This window comes from Drosophila persimilis, unplaced genomic scaffold (assembly GCF_003286085.1).
Source record: "Drosophila persimilis strain 14011-0111.01,24,50 unplaced genomic scaffold, DperRS2 tig00000002-arrow-pilon, whole genome shotgun sequence".
Taxonomy (NCBI): domain Eukaryota; kingdom Metazoa; phylum Arthropoda; class Insecta; order Diptera; family Drosophilidae; genus Drosophila; species Drosophila persimilis.
In genome coordinates this window covers 11,593,773-11,616,811 of record NW_020825289.1, presented here as the reverse complement: position 1 = coordinate 11,616,811, position 23,039 = coordinate 11,593,773, and the positions used below count along the sequence as shown (strand labels likewise).

Below are 23,039 nucleotides of genomic sequence, written 5' to 3'. Positions count from 1 at the left end.
TGAGCAAGTACACGAAATATTGAAAAAAGACAACAGAACAGTGGGGCAATGGCAACATATAAAAATAGATAAATATATGTGTCGGGTTTACATTTTGGATTGTTCCATTTGCAACGCATTCCTTGGCAGTTTTTCCTGGTGTGTTACCACAGGATTCTCGACACAAAATTTGGCTGCGCTGGGTCGTATTCGGAGATCTAGGCGCTCTTTAGGATGGACACACAAACATCGCTATATCGACTCGACTATTGATGTTTTATGGTATTGGAAACGCTTCCTTCGGGCTATTACATACATCGGCAAAATTCGTATACACTTTGAGTATAAAAGGGTATTGGATTGTTTCGATATTTCCCAGCAATTTGAGTTGAAATAACACATAAATCCCGACAAACAATTTCTGTTGAATATCTTCATTCATTGCTGCACAAATAAATACATATATTTTGATCGAAAAATCGAAATAAATCACACATATCAATTTCGAGCCTGCACCACAGTTCTTGGGCGACCGTATCACATTGCGTATGAGTAATTTTGTTTGGGCTTTAGATAAAACCTGGCCAAGGAAAATCATACGCACAAATTATAGGTAGGTGAGAACCAACACTACTAGCACACTCACTCTTTCTCCGGCAACACCCTTGTCAAAATGTTTGGGGCAGGAACTCTGAGGCTGCGGTTGCAATTCCAGAAGCCAAAGTCATAAAATCCTTTATCAAATGTGAGCAGCCTGGGCATGGAGCCAAAGTTGGCAGCACTTTTGACACATTTTCCGGTTTTATTGGCAAATCGAGCCACAAATAAATAATAGCTCGGAATGCGAACTAACTTCGCAATGATGTGGCGGCAACCATTTCCCACCCGCATCCGGAAAGGATTGCCAGGCCTTGTGTTATGTGTGTGCTGTGTCATAAAACTACAAATTTTTGTGGCATGTTATTAAATTTGGCTTTTTATGATACGGCCCCGGCATTTAGATTTATGTAAGACAATATGTTTTCCGAGGTCCCAAGAAACAGAGACCGAACGAGAGCGTTGCGGGGTCGGAGTGTAAAGCATTATTTATAACAAATCGTAAAATTTTATTGCACGAAAAAACTCTGGGAATCGTGTTGCCTCGAATGGCTCTACATAGAAAGTTAATTTAACGTAACGCATTTAAGGATCGGTGGTCCAGTGTTTCTGGAAGTGTTCCCTTCCCTCACATGATAGTGCAACAGCAGCAGGTATCGCCACAGCTACAGCAGCACGGACAGCAGGGGCAGAAGCAGCATCCCTTATCCTTGGGCGGCGGCTGAGAAGGCGTCTGGACGATGACCGTGGTGGCCGGCTGCGGGGCCACTTGGACCACCTCTACGACACGAGTTCGATGGTCCATGCTCTTGAGTTCTTTAAGGTCGATCGGAAGCGACTTGTTGCACCGAGCGCGTTCTGTCTGGCACTGGACAATATGCTGGATTTTACTATTATAGCTAAGTTCTTGCCAATCTCGGGCTATTGCGCGACGAGTCTTATCTATAGATAAAAGTCACAGTGGGGCTGGCTCTTATCAGAGTCTAAAGCGAGCACTGTTCTGTGTGAAGTACCCTGTGTTTCTGGGGGTACTACGTACACTCATAGGTGCACACATCGTTTGAATGATGACAATGTGATATAAAGTAGAGTTGGACAGTTTTGGGTTGAAAAGAGAACTGTAAGATCGTTAATTCCATTTTTCCATTTTCCACAAACAATAAATATGATAGGCAGAAGATATATCTAATGCTACGATCTTATCTTATTTGAATTCATATAATCGTCTTATCTTTCTGGTAGCATTTATCGTGTACGTTAATCTCATATCTGCCCAAGTTCTTTCGATAGGGTAATTATCAATTATAGATTACATTATTTTCCATCTGTTAAGGATATTTTAGTACCAAGTTGTATATAACCTTGCTCCAATCAGGTCCCTCAATGCACAATCTAAGTCGCAGTATCTGAAAGAGCTCTCAAATAGTTAACAGGTAGGGATTTTGAATTTATTTCGAAAATACCTTCAACAGCGCTGCTTATCAATACCCCGAATCACATTACACCGACCATCGGTAGAACCTGAAGCACCCTAATGACGCATACTACTCGTACTCGCACGCCTCTAATAGGACAGCTAATTGTATGGGTAACCAACCTTATCTAAACCTACACATTCAAAACTACATTTGGGGACGCACTTTGCATTCGAAACCAGCCATGCGACTGATGCCATTCAGCATCCCCATCCGCGTCAATTTCTGGCAAATAGTTCCTCGTTGCCTATCACCGAGCGGGGATCTCAATTAAAATTTTCCCCATGACCGGCGTGAGACGTGCGGGGGCGAAATGGAAAAGGTGCTGGCTTACAAAAGGGGGCGTTACCTTACAGAAATTAATAAAAATATATATATTTTTGAGCATCCTTCCTGCAATGGCGATGATAATTAGTGTACGTGATTCTATTTACTACGACGGGGCCCCAAACCTTCGATGGGGCCGCTGAAAACATCCCCGTCCTGGGAAAGGGGTCGTCGAGTCCTTTAAGCCAACTCCAAGGGAGTGCGTGTGTGTGTAATATGATATGCGCGTAAAAAATATAGTACGTGTGTGCGTGACAATGGCAACAACGTGCGGCAGATCTGCTGTGGGCTGTGGGATGTCGGGTGTCAAAAATGAAACTACGCCTGCTTGGAATTTTAAAATAAGCAAATGAGTTCGAGCTTGATGAAAGTAAGCAACAAAGGCGGCAGAAGCAACAGCAGAGCCCATAAATATTTATAAACTTTCCCCTGTCATATAAATACAGGGTCATTAGTTGGCTGCACACCTTTCGGCGGGTGTCCTCCTCTTTGGGGACAATAAAACCCAACCCCCAAACGGAGGCGGCCATTGGGATTCCTCTACTCTACAAGCAGAGGCTCCGACTTCTAGTCCGACTTTTGGCTGTTGGTGAAATGTGACAAAAACAAATTAAGGATATCCGCATACCTGCCTATTGATGCTGGAAGAGTTTTACAACTATATAGTCGAGATAATGACCGATTTTTAATCATTTATCTGTGGGAAAAATATTCGATTTAGTTACAAGATCAGTGCTGATCGATTGACAGCACTAGCGGGATACCCAATCCATTGTTTAATCTTTAAAGATTCTATTAATGCAATCTCTTCTACTCACACATAGTGTATATAGTAAAATTCGATATATAAAACCATTTTTGTTTGTGCTTTAACCGAGGCCAGGACCTCGGTTTATTTACATACATACACATATATATATACAATACATATAAAAATGATAAAGCAAAATGGCGAAAAGTGGCAGTAAAAAATAAAATGCGCTGCCGCAAAAGTGCCATTTGTGGCATAAACACATGCGCGCCAGAAAGTTTGATAAGACAAAGGCAGTGGCAGTGGCAGTGCGAGCGGGAGAGGACATGGGCATGCCACACCAGGTGGCGGCAGGTGAAGTGAGTGGCACGGTAGGCCGAAAACTTTGCCAAGTGTGGCATGAACAGGCAGGGGAAGGCAGAGTGGAAATGTCCCAAGAATGAACTTCGCTGCCGCGGAGGTGGCGTTGGCGCCGAAACCGCAGTGTGCCACTAAATGGTGCCACTAAATGTGTGCCAAGTATTATTGCAGTCCCCGACACAGGACCCTATCTATGCGAGTATGTGGTTGTGTGGGTGTGGCGCCGCTGGGGGCGGCGGAGGGGAAGTTCTGCCAAAATTGCCCAAGGAGCTGCCTGTTCCTTGAGGCGCCGCGCCAGAGCTCGCATAAAATTAGCACAATAAAAACACATAAATGCGGCACAAAAACATGAAAATCCACTTGTTATAATTTAATCGAGTTGATAGAATTTTTACGACACCTTTTCCAGGTGGTATACGAGAGTATGTGTGTGTTTTTGTATGTGGAGGGAGGAGGCGTTCCCTCAAAATGTGGGACGGAAGAAAAGTTTTAATCACACGTTGCCTGCCATTTTATTGCTGGCCATGAAGATTGCGAGTGCATTAAGAACTTTACTTGGGTTTGGGATGAAGTAAAGTACCTTTTAATACAAATTTTAAGTGCTCAAAACTAAGTGAAATCGCTTGGATTTCATTTGACTCTAATTGGTCTTGAATGGTAGGGCGAGTATTAGCATATTATGATCTGGCAGATTTGTGGGAAAACTAATATCAAGTACTCAAATAATTGTAACAGTTTAACGATTTTCGGCAGAGAACAGTGCCAGCAATTTATTGTCATTTCTTTGTCAAATTGTAGATCTTGTAGGACTCAGCGCAGCCGGAGCTCTACAGATCCTTTTTTGCGTTGTCTGATGTTTGTTTAGTGGATTTAAAATTTGCCCTTAATGTCGGAAAGTAAGTTAAAACCCACAAGGGTTGGTGGCCCTCCTATAAAATGATCTTGCAAAAATAAATAAGCAATAAAAACTTGATAACTAATAGCGGTCTTTCGAGTCCATTTTGAAACTGTTGTTCGAACGATTACTAGAATCGGCCTTGCTTGGGCGACGACTGAGAGTCACAGTGTTCTTCTTCGTGACGAACTCCTCCTGGTTGCACGCCATGCAGATCTCCACAAATGACACCAGCTCCTGCGACTTCAGGGCCTGCGCGATGGGCAGGGCATCCGACAGGGCGTCTCTGGTCTGTTCCAGCTTGTGCACCACGGCATTGGCCTTGACTATCTGCACCACATTGAGGAACTTCCAGAGGTGGCTATTGCAGTTCGCGGACTCTTTCATGCCCTTACGGGCAACGAATGCGCACTCGGAGTGCCGTCCCTGGTCCAGATGGCATTGCGATATCTGGTGCAGCAGATAGCACTTTTCGATCGAGTATTTGGCAAAGATCATTCTGTGCTCGAGGCGCGCCAGCAGTTTCCTTTGGTTAACACAAGACACTATGAGACACTCCTCTTGATTCGATTAATAAACAGATGTGGTCTTACTTGGCCCTCGCGGCGGCGGGATCGTAGGCGTCCGGTTCCGGGTGTGTGTTGCGATCCCCAAAGACAAATGACACAAATTCCTTAACCTTGTCCGTTGGCAAATGCAGCAGCTTGAGGAGGGACGTTGTGGCGGCATTGAACTTCTTCGGGGGCATCAGCTGTTCGGCCAGGGCCAGTCCCAGGGTGTTGTACATCTCGTTAAGAAACTCGAACTTCCAGCACATCACACGGTGCGTCTTCTTCACCACGTATTCGCCCATCACCTCCTCCACGAACTTGGTCAAGGCCTGCGGGGTGACATGTTGTTAAATACTACGTTTTCCCTAATCCCTATTTCTCTTCGGGCTCACCTTGATCTTCTTCGCTTTGCGCAGTACGCGAACGCGCTTCAGAGCCGCGTTCATGGTGCGGTATGTCTGGTACTGTATGCGGTAAAGGAAGGCCTCTCGGTACTTGTCCGACAGCTTCTTGTTCCTGTACTTCATGTAGTTCCCGTAATACAAAGGGCTACGCGATTGCAGCATTTTCTGTGGAAGGGCCAGCTTTGGCTTGGTAAACCCTTAAGCACATGGTATTCGATCTCTCACCATAAATGTGCGCACAATATCGTACTGTTTGACAGTGAGTTTGTCCAGGAAGTGGAAGGACTCCTTGCATTGGGACAGCAGAAGCACGGGGTTGTTGATCATCTTCTTCATGAACACCATATCTATCCAGGACTCGTCCAGGTACGTCTGATAGAAGATATTGAAGGCCCGCTTTCTGCGCGCAATCTCCAGGGGGGAGAGCAACAGAACCTCCACCTCGGGAATGCTGAGAACATCGCACTTCTCCTGCTCCCGCAGCACCTTCCACAAGGGACGTTTGTCCACTATCTCGTTGGCCTTCATAAGATCGTGCACAATTTCTACTGTTTTTTGGTGTTTCGAGAAGAAGGCGGTCATCGCCTCGCCCATGCAATCGTTGATCACCTCGTCCACCTGGCAGAGTTACCGCTATAGAATGGAATGGAACTTCCGACAGAGCTGAACCTACCATCATCAAGCGCCTTTCGAAGCACTTAGTCTTGTTCCCCTTGAAATGTCGAACGTTGTTGTGCAACTCGGCCAGGCTGTTCTCGAAATGGTTGAGCTCGTATTGGGCATCGCATATTTCCAGGTTGATGTAGGATTTCTCTCCACTCGTGGCTCGGGCCATTCCTGCACACACCAAAGGGTCGCTCAGTCGCAGGCTCTCGGATGGTAATTCCCCCCGATATACTCACTCGCAGCCTCCCTGCTGTCCAGCAGGGCTCCCTGGGTTTGGGCCGCCTTCCGCTTGCTCTGGCAGCGCTTGTACATTGTCATGTGATCCTTGGGATCCAACACGAGGGCCTTGTTGAAGTAGTGCATGGCAATGTTCTCCCTGCGACGGCGGGAGTAGTAGATGCCCCAGTCCTTGTAGATATGTTGCTCGATCTCTTCCGGCCAGTCGAACTTCTGCCATGGTTGTACGGCTTCGCCCACAGCCGATGGCGGCGCACCCACAATCGAAGCCATTGTATTTCTGTTTATCTATCTGATTTTCTTAGAGTTTGAAATGTGAATAAAATGATTTACTTGTAAAAGGCTTCGCAAGCTAGTGTACTTTAAATTTAGATATATCTCAAAACATTCTAAATAAAATTCAGTTGAGCTCTGAGGTAAAACGATTCAAATGCGATCTAAAAGGTTTGTCCTATAAAAATATAATGCCCATACATTTCAATGGTACGTACTTTTTAAAGGCTGGCTTTTCGCTGGTTTCAGGCTGTGTTCGAATTTTATTGAAAAGCTAAAGGGAAGCTCTCTGAATTTAGCAATGCCTGCCCCAATATCAAAAGAATTATGGTTTATAAGCTAAATTACTGTTAATATAGAATATAGAATATATATATATATATGATCTTTGGTTGATGAGAAAATGTTTATAATTTATAATACTGTTCATTTGTGCACTTTTCCAACTGAATCACAGCCAAACTGCATATTATTCAGATACAAGTTTATATTTCCAACCGCAAATTACAGTTTGCGTCGTTTTCATTTGTGCCACTGGAGCGGACCTTCGTGTGTGGCAAGTGGCAAGTGGCAAGGCGTATACGTTTCCTCTTCAATTTTGAATTCTGTCACACTTCTAATAAGCGCCTGCGGCTACGTTAAAAGCCACGCAAGGCTGGGCTGGGCCAAAACATGTGATTAAAAGAGGAAAGCGGAAAATGCTATGGAAATTCAACCGCAAGTCTGAAGTGACAGAAGTGGCACACACACACACACAGACACACACGAAGGAGACTCCACTCCACTCGATGATTGTGTGGCAACCGAGCGAAAGAAATCACTTGAAAAGCGCCTATAAATTGTGCTTCACACCCCAGTTCAAATAGGAATTATACGGGTAACAATGAAATTAAAGCCAGTCCTGAGTCTCCAGTCCCGAGTCCCGAGTTCGCGCGGGCCCGACGATGGGGCATGGGGCATGGGAACCGAGTGGGCGCTAGGCCACAAAAGGCAATGATAAGTGTCGGGAGCGGGGCCACCGGTAGGGACAACTCAACGCGATCATAAATCTAGTGTGTAATAAATTTAAACAGCAAAATCATGCAAAAAGCAAAAGCAGGTTCTGGGCAGGGCTCACGCACAGTTCGAAGGACTCTGGACCCAGGCCCCAGGCCCCAGGAGCAAGGACGAAGGACTAGCTGGGTCGCTCGACAATGACTACACTTTAGCGGCAAATTTGTGCGCATTGTCGCCGTATTATTTGCTATTATTTATGCCTTTTCCACTATTTACTTCCTTTCTGGGCTCTCGCCACGCCATCCACTGGGCGGGTGGGGATATGCAAAAGTGGCCACTCCTTGGCCAGGACCACAGCAGGAAAATCCTCGCTCTCGTCCTCACCGGCCGACACTTATGGCGTGCTGAGCATTTGCGCTTGAGAGGCTTGCGTGGATTTTAAACATTTTCACACAACATTCTCGTATTTAGACGTCGCACATCAGCGCCGGTTCCACCCCAAACCCCGACTAGCGTCGGCGATAATGTACGGCCCCATAAGCCCAAAATAAAGGACACCGAAAGCGAACCGCGCACCAACAACATGCAACAGCACACGCGACCCCAAAAAAAAAAAGAAGAAAATCTGTGAAATGTAATTGTTACCATGAAAGCACGGCCCAGGCGCAGGATCTGGTTTTGACTGTGGCTCATGCAGAGCAGCTCCCCTGCACAGAAGGTTATACCCCCATTCGGCTAAGAGCATTTTAAGTAAGTTTGTGTTGTGGGTAAGGGAACGGCGAGGGGAATGGGAACCCCTCTCTGTGCCTCATTCGCAGTTTGATAATCGCCGTGCCAGGGCCAGGGCCGGGCCTGGGCCTGGGCCTGGTCTGCCATCACTGATATACAAATTGGCTTTTGCAATGACTTTATATATTTTACGAGTTGTGGTCCTTTTTGGGGTAACGTCCTTTCGCTTTCCCCTCTCCTTACGAATGCTCATGTGAGTGGATACACCGGCTGGGGCTGTTGCCGCCTCACTCTGATGCGATTATAAAGGAAAATTGATGCAGATAAAATTAATTGAATTCAAAAAGCCCAATCCACTGCCCATTCCGCGCTGAAGTTTTTCCATTTTCTTGCACAGTGTTTGAGTCTTGGTTGCTGCTTTTCACGAATAGTTTTCCCCTGACTTCAAAACTGGGTCAGGCGGAAAGTAAATAGCAGCCGTACACCAAGCGGAACATTGTATTGCGGATTGCAGGCCCTGACATATGGTGCTTAATCGGGAACGGGAATCAAGTGGATTATAATTTTGTCACTTGTGTAGTCTGCCCAAGGAGGAAAGTAATTATTGCGAATCAATTAAAAATACAAGTTAAGTTCTTCTGAGAACTAGTTTCACTTTTATTTCAATCGAAATTTAGTACATTCCGGGAAGAATAAAAGTCGTGCTATCTGAAGTTCCACATAATTCTGTCCAACTCTGGAGTTATCTTATCACTGGGTTGCACAATAAAACGAAGTATCGCTAGAATAGACGTTTCTTTCATAGATTACGCTAAAAATAAAAGTTCCCAGATGTTTTTCTCTGGTATTCAAAAGGGAACCTTATAGGGGTTTTCCTTGGATGACTAACGACGAACAGACGAGGTTATCTTCATTTACAAGGTCTTACTCATCGCCATAGCTATAATATTATGCCAATGTTTGCACTAGTTTATCGATTAGCAAGTTATACAAAGTAGATTAGATAGGACCTTATCTATATGAGTGGGGGGAACAGCTTTGATAAGCGCTGAAGCAGCTGTCGATTGGGATTTAGTTGGCCACAAGAGCTGGTTAGTATCGCACCTAAATTTTCAAAAGCAGAACACCAGAGCATACAAATATGCCACCACCGCACGGAGGACACGGAGGACCCGGAGGCCACGGAGGCCACGGTGGACATGGCGGACCACATCACGGCGGACATCACGGACCGCCGCATCACCATGGTCCTCCCCATCATCACGGACCGCGTCGGCCCTGCTGCCTCTGCTGTACGATATCCTAGATGTGGGCAAGGAGTACTTTTAATGATTCTCGTGAAATAAATCTGCCAGAAGCGGCCTTTGTATCTACATAACGACCATTTAAGTGCGCTTACTTTAATAATCAGACTAATTAGTGTAATCGAGTGCCTTGAGTGCCCTGAGTGCTGGGCAATTAATGGCTGTCTAATCCTAATGTGTCACCTCAAAAGGCTTTAAAACCTCAAAAGCCGCATGCCACACGGCCACGGCGGTTACTCTCCCATACAAACGCGAGTCTTGGCATCTGTGAGTAGTACGTGTGTGTGTGTGTGTGTGTGTGTGCGTGTTTTGTTGCGTGTCGGATATGAGAGTGTGGGTGTGGGTGTGGGGCACGCATCGCATTTGGGGTCCGACGACTGACTGGCCGCCCCGTCTAATTTATAGCAGTCGAACAGTGCTGCTGCCGAAGACCAGAAGACATACAAGTGCCATAAATTCTGGCAAAGGAACACATTATTTATACTGTCAACCGGTCTATATTTCGGTATAGTATTTCGGAACATTCCGGCAAGGGAAATGCGCACTCTCAGAGCCCTAACCGTAAATAAGTGCATTGCCAAGCAGCCGTTTGCCTCGATATAAGTCTTCATTAGCGGTTAAAAAGCTGACTGACTGGCTGGCTGGCTGACCCACAAAGGCCTTAAGTCTCTGGATCCCACTCTGATTGGGGTGAAGGGACTCCTCGATGCTAGGGCAATGCGCCTGGTAATCGGCTACTTTTCTCCTTATAAGTATACGTATGCGTATACATATACATATGTATATACTCTTATATTGAGCTGTCGCAGCCACAGAAAAAGCCACAGCGTTAAAGCCGGAAATGCCCAAACAGTAACAGCAACAACTATGGAAAGAAAAGCAACAACGCGGACGAGGAAAATGCTTAAAGTTCAAATTAAGCACAACAGCTGGCGAAAAATTGAATTGAAAGCAGAAGCAACAACAGCACCCCAGCCCCACCATTCAGCCCAACAACCCCACACGCCCCCCAAGGCATATTCACGACAACGGGGAAAAAACAGCGAAGAGAAAACAGTCAAGGGAAAATCTGTAAGAAGGGAAAAACCCGAAGCACACTTTCAGGCGATGAGGCAAGGAAATAAACCAAGTTGCCGCTTGCTTCGTACCCAACAGCTGGCAGAGCAGCGACTCTCTGGAGAAAAACGAGTGTGGCAGGCGCTCTCTGCGAAGAGAGAGTCCTGGACTGCGAGAGCGGGCACACTGGCGCCAATGTGTTGCACGGCGTTCAGCCTGGGTACTAAAGCCACGCATGTGCCACAATATTGAGTGGAATGCAAAATCACAAAGCACTTGCGACCATCAGAGGTTTTGGTTTAGTCCTACGAGGCATGTCCAGTGGATGCCAATAAATGGGAGCAGCCGTTGCTCCAAGCCCCACGAAGTACGACACCAATGAAAGGCGTCTTATCGAACTCTTTGGAAATGTTATTGTTCTATAATTAAATTCTGCTTTGATAAGTGAATGGAATACTGAAATGGGGGCCTTGAAGTAGACAGCATTTTAGACGTCAGAGCTTTTCCTAATCCTCTGACAACTCTTTTTCCTGTGCAAAGTTTTTTCTAATGGTTTTTTGTAGCATTCTTGAAGTGTAATTGTTCTTCCTGCATCATTTCCTTTCCCGTGCTTCACATTCACTTTTACAATGAACTAAAAGTGGCTGCCACTAATGCTCTGGCATTATCCGAGAGTACGTAATTACATATGCAACTACTTGCGTTGTCTGGGATACCGTGAGAGGAGGTTTCCGCTTTCCTTGTTGCGATGGCAGTTCCAGTGCATAAATTATATTAGGCCAAAGTGCAAGCAGAGTTATGTGTATGTGCAACATAAACCTTGCCACTAAGCGACTCACCAGACGGACTTTAGTTTGTTGAAGAGATTAACGCCTTCATTTAGTTTTTTATGCCACACTCATACACCCATAGACATCCGCATACACATACACATGCTTATGACACTAAGCCGTCTGGGAGGAGCATGAAAAACAAACTGCAACGGAAGCTGGAGCTGGAGCACCTCATTCCCATCCTCGGAGCCAGCTCCATCTTTCTCCGCCTCTGCCACTTTTTGGGTGCGAGCGCTACATGGCGTACATGGCGGCCACTCCACTGTCGAGTACAGTGACAATAATACTCATAAGCGCCACAACAGCTAGAGGAGGAGGAGGAGGAGGAGCGCAGCAGATGCTGGATGGAGCAGGAGAACGGTACGGATCAAATGGGACCGCTCGGAGAAGGTGCGAAAGATAGTGGAATGTGAGTGTGAATGCGGGAGGGAGGTGGCACGGAACGGCAGTGTCTGTTAATGATAATGATGACAGTCTGTCGCTGGCTTTGCTGCACTTGCACTCTTTATGCCGACGCTGGAGGACTCTCGGCGCGCTAGTTAAAGTTTTAATTTGGCATATTATAGTGGCTGAAGTGGCACAGCAGGTGCTCGTTAAATATGCCCACAGAAACACATGGCATTAGAGCCCGTCCGGAGCATCCGCACGGCATCCGCAAACACCGAGGGCAAAGAAAACAAAAAAGAAAAAACTACGGGAACCTCAGAAGAGTCTGGAGACTTATGGCATTGAACTTATGGGGCGGGCGGGCTGGCTTTTCACTCCAAGTGGGTGTGTATCGACACGCTCGAGTGGCTCTAAATGAATAGTTGAAGTGGCGCTGCAACCAGATGGATGTTGCAACATTATAAATCACATTTTCATGGGAGCATTATGGGGATAATTATCAGAAAACCGAAACTTTACGACTTATAAATCGTTTTATAGATTTCAACAAAAATCTCAAACGAAAATGAATCATATTAGCACAATGAATGGGGTTTTCCATAATAGTTCTATAATAATTGCAGTGCAAATTAAATGATGAAGGTACACACACAAGTTTAGATGATTGCCCAGCAAACTCTCGTATCTGTAGTTCAATTAAAGATATCTTGAACCTGAATAAATTTCTGTTTGTAAGCATAAGTTAGAATCTGGGACACTTAATTATAAAACAGTAAATATTTAACTCATCGTAATCTGCACCTAAATCTGGCTGTTCACGACTCGGAGGCTAAATATACCGTATGTACATATATACCCAGTGGGAAGTTAAGTACACTTTAACTGTGGCATTAAACCGGCTGACAGAAAGAAAAAGTTACAGTTTAGCAGTGTGTTGTTAATTGGGTATATTTGATGGTTATTTTCCATGATTTGCTTCTCTCATCCATGCCGATCGGGAAGTGAATCCCCTGCCTAGAATGTTCACTTCCCTGCCACACAGTCACGTAGTTGTGGGGGGGGGGGGGGGCAGATTTATGGCCAACGATAAGCGGGGGCAAGAAGACAGCCGCAGTAATTGACTCGTATAACGATAGGCACGATAAAAACTTCTACTTCGTATAACTCGTTATGTGTGAAGGCCCCGCAGCGACGCGTCGCTCCGCACTTTGGCAGATGAGGTGATCATAGATACGAGTTCCTACGGCCACAGCCCCAACCCCCAGCCCGGAGTCCACTCTGGCTATCAATGTTCTTGCGGCTCCTAGCTGGATACATTAGGCAAATTATTTGCAACTTTCCGCCATCATTGAATGTAAAACAGCGAAAGGGAGGGCGAGACAAGGAGGATGGAAGTTTTTTGGCAAAGCATTTCAATTCAATCAAACACACCCCCACACACTTCTTCTGGCAATACACATACTCCCCATTGGGTCCACACATGCTGGCATTTAAATAAAAAAAAACAGGCAAAAGGAAATTCTTTGAAACACTTTTAAGCATCATTACATTAGCAAATTTCACCGATTTCGGGGGGGTTTGGTGAATTCGATTGAGCCGAAGGATTCTGGGAAATCTCTCTTTCTTTGTGGACGTCTGGCATTGGAAAAGATTGGCATGTGTGCGTTGTGTGGGTGTAGGTATGGGTGTGGCAGAATAACAATACTCACATTATATCAATGAAAAGCTCTTCTCTTGTGCTCCGTCTCCGTCCTCTTTCGATTTTCTAATTTCCATTTGAGGAAATTGCAGAAAATGTAATTATTGGCGAGACCGCTGACAGGACCAACACGTGAACTGTTGGCCAACATTTGGTGTAATTGTCGTTATAATAAATAACTTCAACTGTCCGACCCCTGACACTTGACATCAACTGCAACGGAAGCGGCAACAGCAACAGGAGAAGCAAAAAAATAAGCTTACTGCCAAAGACCGAGCCCGGATCCGACTCTGGGTGCATGCAAAGTGCCAGAAAAACAGTTGCCACTGCCGCATATTTCAAATGCGGACACATGTAAAAATGCTGAAGCGCTGATAAGGACATTAACATTTGCCCCAAACAGAGGGCTGTGGACTAAGGGGTGGGAAGAGCTTCCTTCCGTATGCGAAACATCAAAAAAAGCGGAAAAACCTTCACCGTCACCCCGTCGCTTTTGACACGCAAATTTATAACGGCAGCAGCAGGCAACAAAAACTTGTGGCCAAAACACACAAAAACTCCCACCCCTCCGCATTGGTGGATCCGCAGAAAGGGAGGGAAGGAGTAGCACAAATTTGAACGCATACAAATGCAATTTAAATTTACTTATTTAGAACCCCCGGGAATTCCAAATTATTTGCCTTTTCACGCAAATTTAGCGACCATTTTTCTAGCAGAAATACGCCAAACAAAACAACAAAGTGGAGCCCAGACAGGTGGGCCTCAGCCATTGGGGGGGGCTACCATAGTTGGGCAGCGGGCCCTCCCCATAGACATCCCCACTGACATGTGCTTCCCCAGACCGATTTTTGGGCGCAACTTTTTCCAACTCTGTTTTTTTTTTTTGTTTTGTGTGAGGGGGTAGCGATTAGAAAATGCTTTTCCCCGAGCAAAAGTAACCCAAAGACTCTGACAAATGCTCTTTGGCTGGGATATTTCTGCTCTTGTTGCTGCCTCTGTGGTGATTAATGACGTCGAAAGCTGAGCCGGCGTTTTCCGTGGGATGGCGCTGGCTCGAGGTTCGTGGCTGGTGGCTGAGTGGGAGCCTGCTGTGTGGGGCGCTGGGGATGCTCTAGCAGCTTAATTTAAAATGAAAATTGTACTTAATTTCCAGCTAGAGAGGGTGGAGCGAGTAGGGGGGAGTTGTACACACAACTTCGTAGACTGATTATGTTTTTCAAGTTTGGTTTTCAACTCTCCAGCAAATATCCTGTGGAAGGCATTAAAGGTCATCCGTAAGTCAACTTCATTGCAGCTCCTTGAAAGAGAAAGAGCTCAAAAAATATAACATCTTGTTATAGAAAATATCCGAAAATATCTTTTTTAATACTCCTCTTTTATGATAAAGTTTTTAGGTTTCAGAAAATTGTGGTTTCGTAAACTGGATCTCTTAGACAAATACGAACCGTCAATCTTGCCTGGCATAGAGTTTGTCATTCGTGGCGAGTGTCCCTGCCGCAGGCAAATTGAATTAAGATTACCACACGAGGATTTCAAAGAATTTCCAGAAAAGTCAAACAAGCTTTAGTTTATTATTATTATTGCGTGAGGGAAAAGTTTCGACCGCAGCTGGAAAGGGCAAGACGAAGGGGAAGATGTGTGAGACAGAGGAGATGAAACATTTTCAATCGCAATCTTAAGGTTTATTTCTTTTGCGCCAAAGCTACTTTATTTTGACAGCAGACAAACAAATGTCAGAATTGAAATTAAAAGGAAAGCAGCGACAGGCAGCAGCCGTCAGTGGAAAACTTGTGAAAAACACGCCCAACCCGAAGAATAAAGCCAAGTCGGAGAGGCAGAGGTAGAGGTAGAGGTGGAGGGGAGGTGACCGCAGTACGCAGTCCCAATCAGGAACTCCAGCTCCGTCTTGGGGGCCGACACTGACCCCTCCTCCAGTCCATCACCGCCCGCCCATACGCATTGCCTGGCTGACTTTCTTGCATTCCCGTGTTGGATCTGCTCCTTTCTGTGGTGTGGCTTGCTTTTCCGTTTTGTTTTTTTTTCTTTTTACATTTCACACAGCGTGAAATTTTCTAAATGTCATTTTGCTGTCATCTCGTGGATAATAAGATTACAACTACGATGAAATAATAGGATTCAAATGAAAAAACTTTGCCGTCGTCTGTCTCCTTTTGCGCGTCTCAACTTTCAATACGAGAGCTACACCTCCACTGCGATATATATCTGGATCTGACTTGCTGACTCGCTGACTCTCCGACTCAGTGTTCGAGAATGGAACGGGGCGCTGTCGGTGGGTCTGGGATTGGGATTGGGATTTAGCAGCAGCTGGAATGGGGCACAGCGGAAAGTTTCTGTTGCGACTGTTGATAGAGTGCCGCGATAATGAGTGAACAGCGACAGAGAGCAACTCCCTCTCCCTGTCCCTCTCCATCGCCAACTCCTACTCCTAGCCGACCTATGATCTTGAGACCACTTCCATGTCTGTGCCATGTCTATGTTCTATTTATATAATTGATTCGATTCCCCATCGCGGACCGTCTTGCGCACTGTGGTTTAATGAACCATGCTTTCATAGAGAACAGGCCTGGACCTGGACCTGGGCCTGGGCCTGGTCGGAGTCTGCGTAGCCCCGGGCCAAAGACCGATGAAAGTACTTACCAAGATGTGGCAAACAAAGCCAAGCCTCGCGAATCGCAAAAAAAGAACGAGTCGAGGCAAAACCAAACAAAACCAAAACAAAACCTAAACCAAAACAGAAACCATCATCAGCTGGCTTAGATGGATCACTGCCGGGGGCCATAGGCACAGAGAAACCGGCTCTCATTACCGGTGGATTCGGGTATAAAAGACGCCAGCGCGGCCCAGACTGGCATCAGAACCCATCCAACGTTCTAGCAAGTCATTCGAAATATGAACTCCTACTTTGTGATCGCTTTGAGTGCTGTGTTCGTGGCTTTGGCCTTGGCCTCGGTAAGTCTGAAGTCCAGAGACTCCTCTGATTGTCAGTTGAGAAATTAAATTTTAATATCCAATTGCAGCCCCTCGACCTGAATGACGAACAGAAGGCTCTGGCCAAGCAGCATGGCGAGCAGTGCTCCCAGGAACTGAATCTGACCGAGGAGGAGAAAGCCAAGGTGAAGGCCAAGGACTTCAAGAATCCCACAGAGAACATCAAGTGTTTCGCCAACTGCTTCTTCGAAAAGGTCGGCACCTTGAAGGACGGCAAAATCCAGGAAGACGTTGTCCTCGAGAAGCTGGGCTCCTTCATCGGTGAGGAGAAGACCAAGGCGGCCCTGGAAAAGTGCCGCACCATCGAAGGTGACAACAAATGTGATAGGGCAGTCAAGCTGCACGCGTGCTTCGAGGAGTTCAAGCCCCAAGCTAAGGCTTAAACTAGATCAAAAAATATGAATTCTGGCAAAAAGTGATTGGTTTGTGTGGGGCAGTGAATAAGATAACTATTTGAATACACGATTTGTCAGAGAAACCTTCCTGTTTGATATCTTAAGTGGGGGGAAATGCCCTGACCAGAACAAAAAACCGCCCTCAAACAGCTCATTCAGTTTCCAGATTTTGATTTGCATGATTTTACATACATTTAAAGCGGCGCACCGAAACATACTTTATTATGTGATATTTACTCATTAGACGGCACACTCTTTAGGCCTTGGCTCCCTTCACCACACACCTCTCGAAGTTGTATACGAAATCGCAGGTGGTGGCCGCCTTGGAGGCGCCACAGCTGGTCAGCAGAGCCTTGAGCTTATCGCTAGCCAGGCTGCTGAAGCGGAGCTGCGCGAACTTCATGATCATGTCGTTGATGGGCTTGGAGTCGGCGGTGAGCATGCCCAACTTTTTGTAGAGGCAGCTGTGGTAGCACTTGACGGCCTCCGAGGGATTGGCCACCTCTTTGTCCGTGGTAAGCAGCGCAGCCTCGGCAGCTCCTATTTTCAGCTCCTTGATGCAGGACTCCTGATTCTGCTTAAAGGCGGCCAGATCCGCGGCGCTCTGGGACTGTAAAGATACGCCTTTAGATAGAAGAAATGATTCCAGGACAATCAGACTTGGGTACTCACTGCCACCGGCTCGTAAAGAGCAAGTCCAAGGATCAGTGCTATCACCAAACAATTCGCGTTCATCTCGATGGAATTTCGTCTTCTGTCTAACCAAATTTTGTCCGCCCAAAGCGGCTTAAATAGGCAGATGACAGAGCCATTTTCTATCGCTAAATTAAACCAATTTAGTTATTAACACACTATTATTCAATTTAAAAAAGAATCCAATGTTTTCATTTCTTGGTAATCATCATCGCTTGAATTAATCTTTCGGGTCAGTGGCTATAATTTTCGCTTTATTTAATTTCAATGTTTGCCATTTTAAAGTCTCGATTATTTTTTGTTAATTGTTTGTGTGTCTGTTGGGGTTTTTTTTTTAATATATTTAAATGCTGCTTGGCTATAAAAATAACAAATAAATAAATATAGCTCAATATGGATATATGAATCAATATAGGATTGGGTTTTTTATTTTTCTTCTGGCGACAGAATCATTAAACAGCAATCAAAGTCCTGCGGCCATTGCTCCCTCTTCCCCTATCCATGGGAGCATTGTTGTATACATATGTATGTATGTATTATGGGGCAACTTTGCCAAGTAAATTTCTGCCAACTTTCCTATGGTATTGGGCCAATGCCAATAGAATCTACCAGATTCTTTCGCCCAGAAAATATTTACTATTAAAAGAATTCTACTTTTTTATTGCAGATCAGAAATATACCAGAACACATGAAAGGAACACGCCCACAATTTGAAATTCTACACGAATTTTACATGGACTCTACACAAAAATGATTTCTAGTCCAAGCCCCAAAAATATACTTCAAAGCTCCATAAGGCATTCCCTACATATTCAACCCTAAAAGTATTATATATACGATGGAGACGACCTCTCCTCATGTGCAAATGTAGATAGTATGTACATATGTATATAATTGAGTATTATAGATTTTTATATTATATATACCGATCGGTTAACGGGATTGAAAGAAGCAAACTTGTATTGTCTGGTTCTGATAGAGAACGAAAAACGTATTGAATCACCAGAAAGGTATACACTAAATGGCGGCTATCGTTTGGATATATGTATAACATATAACATATACAGTATATATTTTATTAAACAATCTTAAAATGAGCTCGGATCTTAAAGTGTCAGTTTCGAAGCAAGTCTGTTTCAATTTATTTAATTTCTCAAGCGTTTTTATAATATTTATATACCTGCTTTTCAGGCTGAAATGTTAAGAGATTATTTCTTTGGACAAGTAAGAACAAACTGATTAAATATTAGAGACGCCTAGTATACCCTGTAGATACGTTTGAAGATTTATTCCTCCTTAGATTCGGCTTCATTGGAATGCTGAATGCCATCGATGACTTCGCCGGCGGGGTCCTTCTCGCCGTCTAGGCCGAGATCACCCTCCCCCATTTCGCTCCGCTCGATAATATCCCTTATTCGCTGCTCCGCCTCCAGGGTCTTCAGGTGATTGTAGCAGAGGTGCAGCTTGTAGGCCGCCTCGCAGCGGGTGCGGCCCTGGAGGTCGCTGCATTCCTTGACCGCTGGCTTCTCCTTCTGCAGCATGGTCTGTACCTGTTGACGGAAAGCATGCTCCAGCAGGATATTGTATCGGTAGACGTCTATATTCTCGTACAGGCAGCTCACGAAGCACTGTAGCGGCTCGTTGCCCTTGATGTCAAGGTATGGCATCTGCGAACTGATGCCGTACTCCGAGTCTGGCAGACTGTTCTCGCCTAGGGGTATGGGGGGCACCACCTCATTCTCGTTGTTGTAGTCGTTGTTCAGGAGGCTCATGTGGAAGAGCTTCAGCTGCGACATGGAGATCTCTGTCCTGCGGATGCACGACTGCAGCATGTCCTCGGTGAGCGTTGCTTTCGTTGGATTCTTCTCGTCCTCCTCCACGGAACGGGTCAGGGACATGTTTAGCGTGACAGTCAGCGATCGGCTCTATGAAATGGATGGAATAGAACCCTGGTACTCTTGAAATTTCTCTCTGAGCCGCGATTTGTATTACCCATGCCAGTGGCAGCAGATCGCTGAGGCCCAGGCACAGCAGAAACAGAAATTGGTTCCGAAAAAACATTGAATTGGTCTCCCGTTGTCACTCCCACTGGAAACTTCACTCTGGCCATCGAGTCGGCTGCTTTTATAGAGCTCCCTTCCAGGGATCATCTGACGGTAATTGCAAATTTTAATTGCAGTTTAATCGACGGCGATCGGAGCGATCGGAGCGATCTGCAAACCATTGTAACGCCTCACTGGCCGATCTGACAGATCTTTAATGGATCGCGCCCTCAACTGATGGTCGTTTCCAGTAATTATACGTTTGCAGATCCAGAACCGAATCGGGCCACGCCTCAGTGCGCAGTCAAAGCACCCATTTGCATATGAGAACTCCCATTAGCGTTGGCCCAGAACATATGTACATATTTGTCATATTTTTTTAGCCCCGTTTAATGGCCTCTATAATCGATTTGTAAAATGACAGCAGAGCAAACCGATCTGTGCAAAAAAGTTCATGCTCAATTTGGCAGATGAATCAACAAGAAGCCAATCGCGTGCCCTGCCCCATAAAACTGTTTGGAAAAGGTCGACAAAAGCTATTAAAATCTCTATGTAGACATATATGCCGATGGATCGAAAGTTTATTCTACACTGTTTGTCATATACACATGTACAATAATGATGTGTCTGGAGAGTTTTTCCGATGACTAGAAGTCTTTGTTGATTGCCAATCCTTCTTCCTGCCTTACCCTTACCTGCCTTTCCCCCTTTTAAATGTCTTCAAAGACCACATCTAATTGATGAACTTAATAACAGACTTGTGCTGATAATCAGGAGTCAGGCACAGGAACAACATTACTCGCACTAACCCTGAAACATATTGGACTCTAAGATCAAAGAGAGAAAGACTCAAGAAAGACAGGGCCAATACTGAGTCGTACACCCCACAGCGTAGTTTTTATTATAAAATTAAATTACATTAATGCGAGAACCGCAGGCTAACAGCCCCACATCCACTCCTACTCCCACTCCCGCCCAATCCAGCCACCCACACCAACCCCATTGAAGCGAATCATTTCTTTGCTCTTCCATTGAAAGCAATGTGGCAGGAACAGGACAAGGCAGAGGAAGAGACGGAGACAGGCCAAGCAAGAGAAAAGTCTGTCGCTCAAGACAAAGGCCAAGTCAAGCCATCAATGTGTTTGTCCCTTTGGCAGCGTCCACGGATCACGAAGCACAGGACCCACACCGCATCTGTGTGTGTGTGTATACCGGACCAGCAACCATGGAGGATATCACGCGTGTTGGTTTCTTTGACAAGCCGCCGGGACAGGGACAGGGACTGGAACAGAAACAGCGACGGGACCAGGAGCTGTCTACTTAAATGCATTAGCCGGAGAGTTGAAGGAGAGTGGGCGGGATGGTCAGGACTGCTGCCTTTTTAATAGACATTAGTAAACGCATCACTGATTATGCCGAAGCTCTTGTGCGGACAACTGCAACTGAAACGGATGCTAAATGGAAGTGACATGACAGGCCCATCCCCCTGACATCCCTGCCATCCCTGCTATTCCTGCCATTCCCGCTGTCGAGATCCAGCCAGACGGAGCAGGGAGTGACAAAATGAATTATAGACGCCAAGTCCAGCCATTCCGGCGTCTGTTCAGTACATCCCACGAGCTAATGGCTCTGCTCCAAATTCCCCAAAGCAATTGTCCCTAACGTGCAAACCGGCAAACCCAACAACAACAAACGGCGGCAACAGACCACCTGACCTAAGCCCAACTCAACCCAACGGATCCGAGCTTAACTGGTGACTGCAATTGCGACACGTGCTCAATGAATGTTTAATGATTTGTTAATTGGATTTGGGCCTTTAAAAAGCCGTCCCGGCACAGCCCAGCCCAGCCCTTGCTGCTCTGTCCGAATCATTTGTTCGGATATTACGCCTCCTCGTATGCCTCCTTTAAGGTCTTTTGTGGTATAAAGTTTGCCGGGCGCCGCTCATCAATATTTATGCAATACGCTCGTACATGAGCGTGCAAATGCCTTGGGGATCGGCCACCCCGCCCAAGGACTTAAGCCCCCTGACGACGGTCTGACAGTGGGCTCTAATGATGGCCCACTGTTATGCAAATGGCTCATACTCGTACAGTGGAGCATCCAATGACAAGTCAAATATGCATAAGTAATTATGTATATGTATATAAGAATTTAGAAAATTTGTATTTTCCTTTGAGATGCGCAAAGGCAAAGACAGGGGCTGGGCTGATGTCTGAGGTGATTCCAAAGTTTATATAAATTTCGATAGCTCTGAAATTGGGTTCGGAAGAGGTCTAAGAATCTGTAAAGCATTCCATTAATTATACCTTTGACGTTTTACATTTACTTTGGTTGGAAGAACAAGTGCTTAACAATTCACAGATACATTCTTGCACATAATACATTTGAAGGTCCTACTGAGAGTGGGCCTAGATCTGGCTGTGGTGCTTGTGGTAGCACTGGTACAGCTGGAAGGCTGTGTCACAGTTGTCGGACCCCTTCAGGGAGTCGCATTTGGCCTGGACAGCCTTGACAGTGTCCTCGCCGGCCAGGGGACCAAGCTTGGCCAGAACCACATCGGGCTTGATCTGGCCATCGGCCAGAAAACCAGACTTCTCCAGGAAGCAGTTTGCGAAACACTTGACCTTGGGATCGCTGTCCTCGAAGTTGCCGGCCCGCAGGGCCAGAGCCTGCTCCTTGGTGATGCCCTCCTGCTGGATGCACAGCGCCCCGTTGGCGTGGGCCGCGGCCTTCTGCTCATCCGAGAGCTGCAGGTCCTGCAAGGAGAAGGAGATTCGTAGTTACATCTGCAGTCCAAAGGAAAGGATCGCCGGCACTCACAGCGACGGCGAGAGCCACCAGGGCGGAGAGGACAATCAGGAGCTTCATTGTGCTGATCGAGATGATGGTGTCGGAAAACCTTTGGTATCGGAACTGTTGGCTCCACTCGGCCGGCCACTAGCTTTTATATGATTTTGCATACCGCTTGTCTGACTTGTGCTTTTATTATCGCTTTTTGTGTTCGCTCTACTCCGCTGACCACATTGTACCCTATATACGCGCACTGGCTAATGTATCTCTTATAGTTTATTTTTAATCGAGGCTTAATGATTCTCTCTCTCGATTTTTTCGCATTGTTTTAGATCTGCGCCTGGTTCCTCCGATCGCTGATTACCTGGTCTGAGTCACCTGTTTTCCAGTCTGGCTTAAAGTCCACTCAATCCACTAGGTCCCCTGCAATTATTCAGCGCGTCGCGTCCAGTTACGATTGCCATTGTACTGCTAATTGGCTTTAATGATCGACACTCGTGCTCATTATAAGGTCGGGGTAATTTGATTTGCATAATGTAAGTGCTAATAGTGATTTCAGACTTGGCTACCGATTAAATAAATCTACTT

The 23,039-nt window shown here is 45.8% G+C and overlaps 5 protein-coding genes across 5 annotated transcripts; 1 reads left to right on the top strand and 4 right to left on the bottom strand.

Annotated features, from left to right (window-relative positions):
- Positions 1-4,218: 4,218 nt before the first annotated feature.
- Positions 4,219-6,542, bottom strand: LOC6590621. Its single transcript, XM_002016672.2, has 6 exons — positions 6,242-6,542; positions 6,013-6,176; positions 5,565-5,957; positions 5,328-5,504; positions 4,978-5,264; positions 4,219-4,910 (listed from the first exon to the last, which is right to left on the bottom strand). Exons 1-6 carry the CDS (start codon positions 6,513-6,515, stop codon positions 4,466-4,468), a joined length of 1,740 nt encoding a protein of 579 aa, XP_002016708.1. The 5' UTR covers positions 6,516-6,542; the 3' UTR covers positions 4,219-4,465.
- A 9,833-nt stretch (positions 6,543-16,375) lies between these two features.
- On the top strand, positions 16,376-17,006 carry LOC6590619 (general odorant-binding protein 56a). The gene is made up of 2 exons (XM_002016670.2): positions 16,376-16,489; positions 16,558-17,006. The coding sequence occupies exons 1-2, from the start codon at positions 16,430-16,432 to the stop codon at positions 16,909-16,911; spliced, it is 414 nt and encodes a 137-aa protein (XP_002016706.1). The 5' UTR covers positions 16,376-16,429; the 3' UTR covers positions 16,912-17,006.
- Positions 17,007-17,167: 161 nt separating this feature from the next.
- LOC6590618 (general odorant-binding protein 56a) lies at positions 17,168-17,658 on the bottom strand. Its single transcript, XM_002016669.2, has 2 exons — positions 17,596-17,658; positions 17,168-17,533 (listed from the first exon to the last, which is right to left on the bottom strand). Exons 1-2 carry the CDS (start codon positions 17,656-17,658, stop codon positions 17,180-17,182), a joined length of 417 nt encoding a protein of 138 aa, XP_002016705.1. The 3' UTR covers positions 17,168-17,179.
- A 1,244-nt stretch (positions 17,659-18,902) lies between these two features.
- On the bottom strand, positions 18,903-19,677 carry LOC6590617. Its single transcript, XM_026984912.1, has 2 exons — positions 19,609-19,677; positions 18,903-19,541 (listed from the first exon to the last, which is right to left on the bottom strand). The coding sequence occupies exons 1-2, from the start codon at positions 19,675-19,677 to the stop codon at positions 18,903-18,905; spliced, it is 708 nt and encodes a 235-aa protein (XP_026840713.1).
- Positions 19,678-21,952: 2,275 nt separating this feature from the next.
- Positions 21,953-22,568, bottom strand: LOC6590616 (general odorant-binding protein 56d). The gene is made up of 2 exons (XM_002016667.2): positions 22,482-22,568; positions 21,953-22,417 (listed from the first exon to the last, which is right to left on the bottom strand). Exons 1-2 carry the CDS (start codon positions 22,527-22,529, stop codon positions 22,070-22,072), a joined length of 396 nt encoding a protein of 131 aa, XP_002016703.1. The 5' UTR covers positions 22,530-22,568; the 3' UTR covers positions 21,953-22,069.
- Between the last annotated feature and the right edge of the window lie 471 nt (positions 22,569-23,039).

Excerpts from the sequence above, each read along its gene's own strand:
- LOC6590617 (XM_026984912.1), bottom strand. The coding sequence starts at position 19,677 with ATGTTTTTTCGGAACCAATTTCTGTTTCTGCTGTGCCTGGGCCTCAGC. Across the intron at positions 19,542-19,608 it reads ATCTGCTGCCACTGGCATGG|AGCCGATCGCTGACTGTCAC; the intron begins GTAATACAAATC and ends TCCATTTCATAG.
- LOC6590619 (XM_002016670.2), top strand. The coding sequence starts at position 16,430 with ATGAACTCCTACTTTGTGATCGCTTTGAGTGCTGTGTTCGTGGCTTTG. Across the intron at positions 16,490-16,557 it reads TGGCTTTGGCCTTGGCCTCG|CCCCTCGACCTGAATGACGA; the intron begins GTAAGTCTGAAG and ends ATCCAATTGCAG.
- LOC6590618 (XM_002016669.2), bottom strand. The coding sequence starts at position 17,658 with ATGAACGCGAATTGTTTGGTGATAGCACTGATCCTTGGACTTGCTCTT. Across the intron at positions 17,534-17,595 it reads CTCTTTACGAGCCGGTGGCA|TCCCAGAGCGCCGCGGATCT; the intron begins GTGAGTACCCAA and ends GTATCTTTACAG.
- LOC6590616 (XM_002016667.2), bottom strand. The coding sequence starts at position 22,529 with ATGAAGCTCCTGATTGTCCTCTCCGCCCTGGTGGCTCTCGCCGTCGCT. Across the intron at positions 22,418-22,481 it reads TGGTGGCTCTCGCCGTCGCT|GACCTGCAGCTCTCGGATGA; the intron begins GTGAGTGCCGGC and ends TTCTCCTTGCAG.
- LOC6590621 (XM_002016672.2), bottom strand. The coding sequence starts at position 6,515 with ATGGCTTCGATTGTGGGTGCGCCGCCATCGGCTGTGGGCGAAGCCGTA. Across the intron at positions 5,505-5,564 it reads ATATTGTGCGCACATTTATG|AAAATGCTGCAATCGCGTAG; the intron begins GTGAGAGATCGA and ends GCCCTTCCACAG. Across the intron at positions 4,911-4,977 it reads CCCGCCGCCGCGAGGGCCAA|GAAACTGCTGGCGCGCCTCG; the intron begins GTAAGACCACAT and ends TGTTAACCAAAG.